General features: G+C 34.4%; 1 protein-coding gene across 1 annotated transcript; it reads right to left on the bottom strand.

The window, feature by feature from the left end:
• Positions 1–1,537: 1,537 nt before the first annotated feature.
• LOC130801736 (uncharacterized mitochondrial protein AtMg00810-like) lies at positions 1,538–2,686 on the bottom strand. The gene has a single exon (XM_057665618.1). It carries the CDS (start codon positions 2,684–2,686, stop codon positions 1,538–1,540), a length of 1,149 nt encoding a protein of 382 aa, XP_057521601.1.
• Between the last annotated feature and the right edge of the window lie 3,378 nt (positions 2,687–6,064).

Here is a 6,064-nt window from a genome sequence, read left to right as displayed (position 1 = left end):
ACGTAAGATATGAACACGTAGAAAATCTCGTTATTTAATATAATTAGATGGTCCTACAAAGGTAACAAAGTTAAGACTATATACTTGAATATCTCTACTAATTGTGACCACAATTTAAGGTCTTCGAACGATGTGGGTCAGTTGATAGTGCTTTGTCTTTCAAAGATTCTTCTATCGCCAACACTATATTATCTAATATAAGTAAACTATCCTTGTCATAAGACGACCTCAAAATAAAAAATATATATTCATATTTTTTTTTATTTTATATTATTTGGATTAATTTAGTTTATATAATAAGACATGTTTTACAGAAATATCATTTAATACAAAATAATTTGTACAAATCAAATATATATATATATATATATATATATATATATATATATATATATATATATATATATATATATATATATATATATATATATATATATATATATATATATATATATATATATATATATATATATATTGATGTATATTTTGTCATTCAATAATTTTTCTACAACAAATTCGTGGGACATCCAAAATGAAATTATAACATATTAAATAGAACAATTTATTATAGTACTATGTCACATGTACGAGTGGGTAAGAGCTATAATATTTTTTTTTATGTAACAGTGAATTCTCAAAAATTTACTCTCTCTCCTATTCAGTCTAAATGTCTCATTTGACTTTTTATACTTGCCGAGACAACATTTTAACCCTTAATATCTTAAATTATTTTTAATTAAAAATTTCAAATAGTTGATATTAATAATCCTAGTATTGAGACGAATCAAACAAGATCCCACATGACTATGTTTTAACTTATAGATTAAGAATAAAATACAAATTAAGTGTGATAAGTGAATAGTGCCAAAAATCAATTGGGACATTTAGGCTGAATAGGAGTTAGTATTGTTTTTGATATATGTAATTATTATACTGTCTCCGAATCAATTTAGTTGTCTCTTTTCTTTATTTTGGCAAAGTCTTTTTAGTTGTCCCAATTCTATCTTTGTCAATCTTTTTTTACCTAAATATCCTTAGTTCACACAAGTAATTACGAATATACCTCTATATACCTTATTTACCCAAATACCCTTCACCACTTACCCTTCACTACTTACCCTTTTTAATGGACCCTACACCATCCTTAATAACCGTGCCCAAGCAAATGGGACATCTAAATTGATTCGGAGGGAGTACAATTTATTTTTTATCCCTTTAATTTTACTACTCCTATATTGTAAAAGTTAAATTAGTTTTTTAATATTTTATTGCAAAATCTGATGAAATCAGCAAAAAACAAACCGTGGGAAAAACATAGAAGATCAGGAAGAAGGAGGAGAAGAAGGAATATCGAAGAAGAACGTTTTCTGGAATCATCAATCGTTATTCAAAAGAGGAAAAATAGCCTATATATATACATGAGGGCATTTTTGTAAATAAGAGGGTTAATGCCTTGCTATATATAGTCAATTACAGAAAAAATAAAACCGAAATAAAACCATAGCGGATGACAAGTCATCAGCTCCAACACCCCCCCTCAAGCTGGAGTGGTATTAACAACTCCTAGCTTGGTTAGAAGCTTGCATAATTGAGATGATGGCAGAGCCTTTGTGAAGACATCAGCTAGTTGATTTTGGGTAGGTAAATATGTGAGCTGAAGAAGACCTTCAAGAACCTTATCTCGAGTAAAGTGACAATCCACTTCTATGTGTTTAGTTCTTTCATGAAAGACTGGATTTTTTGCAATGTGTATGGCTGACATGTTGTCACAATGTAGAAGAACAGGTTCTAAATTGTATACACCAAGGTCTTGAAGAAGCTGGATCAACCAAGTGATTTCTGATGCAGCTGAAGCCATGGCTCTGTATTCTGCTTCAGAGGAGCTTCTTGAGACTGTGGCTTGTTTTTTAGACTTCCAAGATATAGGTGAACGTCCAAGTAACATCACATATCCAGTAACAGACCTTCGAGAATTTGGACAAGCTGCCCAGTCACTATCTGATAATGCTTGAAGGGTAAGTTGTTCTGAACCATGTAATAAAATGCCTTGTCCTGTGGTTCCATGAACGTATCTCAATACATGATGCAGAGCATCAACATGTGGCTGCCTTGGGGTATGCATGAATTGACTCAATGTTTGGACAGAGAAAGACAAATCTGGTCTTGTATGAGTCAAAAAGTTTAGCTTTCCAATCAAGGATCTATAATGATCTGGATGAGCATACAAGGCACCTGAATTATCCAGGAGTTTGGTGTTTAAGGATAAGGGAGCAGGAGCAGATTTGGAAAGATCAAAACCACAATTGTCAAGGAGAGATTTTGTGAACTTTTTTTGAGTGAGAATGATGCCAGCTTGTGAGTAAGATACCTCTATACCAAGGAAATAATGTAAGATGCCCAAATCTTTAATGTTGAAGATTGTGTCAAGATGAGCTTTTAGGGTTTGTATATCATTGGGATTTGTACCAGTGACCAGGATATCATCAACGTAAACAGCAACAATGGTGATGTCTGAACCCCTTTTTTTGATGAAGAGAGAATAATCCTGTTTGGATTGTACAAATCCTTGATGTAACAGTACAGTGTGCAGCTTAAAAAACCATTGTCTGCTTGCTTGCTTCAGCCCATATAGGGATTTGTTGAGTTTGCAGAACTTATTCCCAGGATTTTCAATTCCTTTGGGCATTCACATGTATACTTCTTCATGAAGATCACCATGAAGGAAAGCATTGTTAACATCTAATTGAAATATATCCCACCCTTTGCTTGCTGCAATTGCAATTAAGGCTCTTATGGTTGTCATTTTGATAACAGGCGAGAAAGTTTCCTCATAATCCACTCCAAATTTCTGTGTATATCCTTGAGCAACTAGTCTTGCTTTGCATCGTTCTAAAGTGCCATCTGGTTTGAGCTTTACCTTGTATACCCATTTGCATCCTATAGCCTTTTTTCCAGGAGGCAAATCAACAATGTCCCAGGTGTTGTTCTTTATTAGAGCATGTATTTCCTTGTTCATAGCTTCAACCCATTCTGACTGTTCTGATGCTTCTTTATAATTTGTAGGTTCTGCAGTATTGCAAACATTTGACACTAAAGCAAGATGAGTTAGTGGAAGATCAGAAAAAGATACGAGATTACACCAATGTTTGATGGAAGGACATTCATATTCACTGAGATAAGAGGGTGGTTTGGTGGGTCTGGAAGACTGTCTGAGAGGAGGATTAGGTATAGGTGTTATGTCTGAAATATCAACAAGGTTTGTATGTGAGGAAGAGGGGTTAGAGGTGAATATATCAAGAATATCACCTGGTGAAATAGATGTAAAGGGTGTATGTGTGGGAAGATATATGGTAGAAGGGAAATCAGTGGAAGGAGATGGTATGGAAGAGGATACTGGGCATGGATAGTGAAAAGGGAAATGATGTTCATGGAAATGAACATCTCTTGAAATTGAAATTTTGTGGGTGGTTAAATTTAGAATTTTGTACCCCTTTTGTGTAGGTGAGTATCCAATGAAAACTGATGGTGAAGCTCTGGGGTTGAATTTAGTTCTGTGAGTGGTGGAAGAAGAAACAAAACAAAGACAACCAAATGTTTTTAGATGATCAATAGGAGGGTTTGCGTTCATATAATTTTTCAAAGGCTGTGATGAAATTGAGGCTTTTGAGGGGCATTCTGTTTATGAGATAAGTGGCACATAGAATACATTCACCCCAATATTTAATTGGAAGCTTGGATTGAAAAAGTAAGGCTCTTGCTGTTTCCAAGAGGTGTTTATGCTTTCTTTCAACAACACCATTTTGCTGAGGTGTGTTACTGCAACTGGTTTGGTGTAAAATACCTTGATTGAGATAAAGCTGTTTGATTGATCCTTCAGTTAATTCCAGAGCATTATCAGACCTTATACATTCAACCTTTGCATCAAACTGAGTATTTAAAAACTTCAAGAATTGAGCAATGACATTAGTAACATCAGTTCTTGATTTTAAAAGAAACACCCAAGTGGATCTAGTAAAGTCATCAACTATAGTAAGAAAAGAATTACATCCATTATAGGTGCAGTGTTTGTAAGGACCCCAAACATCTAAATGTAACATTTGAAATTTTCTAACAGTTTTTATGCTACTTATAGGAAATGAAGATCTAGTTTGTCTAGCTGCTGGACATATAGTACATATGGAGTCACATTTATTAGGATTCAAGTGTATGTCAGGTTGAACAAGCTTTAAGTGATCAAAAGGAACATGCCCTAATCTTAGATGCCATAGTTTAGCAGATTCTATAACAGAGATGCAAGCAGTTGATCGTATGAGAGAACCAGCCTGAACATTGTAGAGACCAGCTTTTACTTTACCAAGAACTTGTGGCACATTCATTGAAGGGCCCTGTACAAAGCATTTATCAGCAGTGAATGCTATTGTACATTTCTTGTCAACACATAATTTGTTTACAGAAATTAAATTGTAATGAAAGTCAGGTACATGTAGGACATTATATAAAGTGATGTGTTCATTCAATATGACTGTGCCAGTGTTATGAACTAAGACATGTCTACCATCAGGGATAGTAATATTAGTTCTAGTATGCAAGATTGAATTATGTGTAGAGAATAGCCTCAAATCAGAACACATGTGATCAGATGCTCCACTATCCAGAATCCAAGTATTGTTTGTACAGGTTAAAAAACAAGAAGGTATACCTGCCATGAGAGCCTGAACATCATTGTCATTTTGAATAACAGTTTTTGTATCAGCTTCAGTATCATTTTGAGGTTTATTCAGAAGGTTAAGAAGGTAAGTTCTGAGTTGTTGTTCTTGATCAGTTTTGGAGGAGTCTGTTGTAGTCGGATGTTTTTGATGAGATTGGTTTTCATCTGTACATGTTGCTGCAAATTTTTTTCCTTTGTCCTTGTAAGCAGTGTACCCTGATGGATATCCATGAAGCTCAAAACACCTTTCTGTGCTATGACCAGGTATCTTACAGTGATCACAAAAATAGCTACTAGGTGGTCTTTTGTTACCATTTCCTTGCATAAACCTTCCTCCTCTAGTTTTGTTCTGTAGGAAGTTTCTTGAGTATCCGAAATTTTGTGAATATGGTTTGTAATCATTGTATTTTCCTTTGTTGCCTGCCAAGGCAACAGTCTCAACAACTGAAGTATTGTTTGCAGTTGTGAGTGCTTTGTGTTTCTCTTCCTGCATTAGTAACCTATAAGCTTGTGTAAGATTTGGCAGGGGATTCATCATCAAGATATTTCCTCTCACAGATCCAAATTCATCATTCAATTTCATGAGAAATTGCATCAACCTGAGATCTTGCTGTTGCTTGAAGATCTTTTGAGTTAGATTACAGGTGCATTGATTACATGTGCATGTAGGTAAAGGACATGCTTCACTGATTTTATCCCATATTCCTTTGATTTCAGTAAAAAAATTCAGCAACATTTTTTGAGCCTTGCATAATCTCGGAAACTTGTTGTTGGAGGGAATAGAGTTGCGGTGCAGATACATAGCCATATCTTTCTTCAAGATCGTCCCAAATGTCCTTGGCTGTTTGCAGATATAACACACTTTTGGCAATAGTTGGATCAAGATTGAACAAGATCCAGGATATCATTAGATCATTGCATCTTTTCCATGCTGAATACAATTTATCACCTGTTGTTGGTTCAGGTATACTACCATCAATGAAACCTAATTTGTTTTTGGATGAAATTGATATTAACATACACCTCTTCCAATCTCCAAAACCTTCCCCATTGAATTTGATGGATACTAATTGACATGCTGTGCTGTCTGTAGGATGTAAGTAGTATGGACTGGTGAAATCTTGACTTTGAGAAAGATTTTGTGATGAATGTTCAGCCATAAGCAAAGGATTAGGGTTCAGATCTCAAAAAACAAATTTGAATTTTAGGCGAGAGACGGAAGAAAAAAAAAGAAAAGCGATGAAGAAACAGAAGAAACGAAAGAAAATCTAAAAAAAACTCAGTTAAAAGAACAAAAGAAAGAAAATCAATCAAACCGTAGATTGAAACGCATTCATTCGAACAAATCAAAAAAAA

This window comes from Amaranthus tricolor, chromosome 15, assembly GCF_026212465.1.
Source record: "Amaranthus tricolor cultivar Red isolate AtriRed21 chromosome 15, ASM2621246v1, whole genome shotgun sequence".
Lineage (NCBI taxonomy): Eukaryota > Viridiplantae > Streptophyta > Magnoliopsida > Caryophyllales > Amaranthaceae > Amaranthus > Amaranthus tricolor.
The sequence above is the reverse complement of the archived record's forward strand: the minus strand, read 5'-3'. Positions and strand labels throughout refer to the sequence as shown.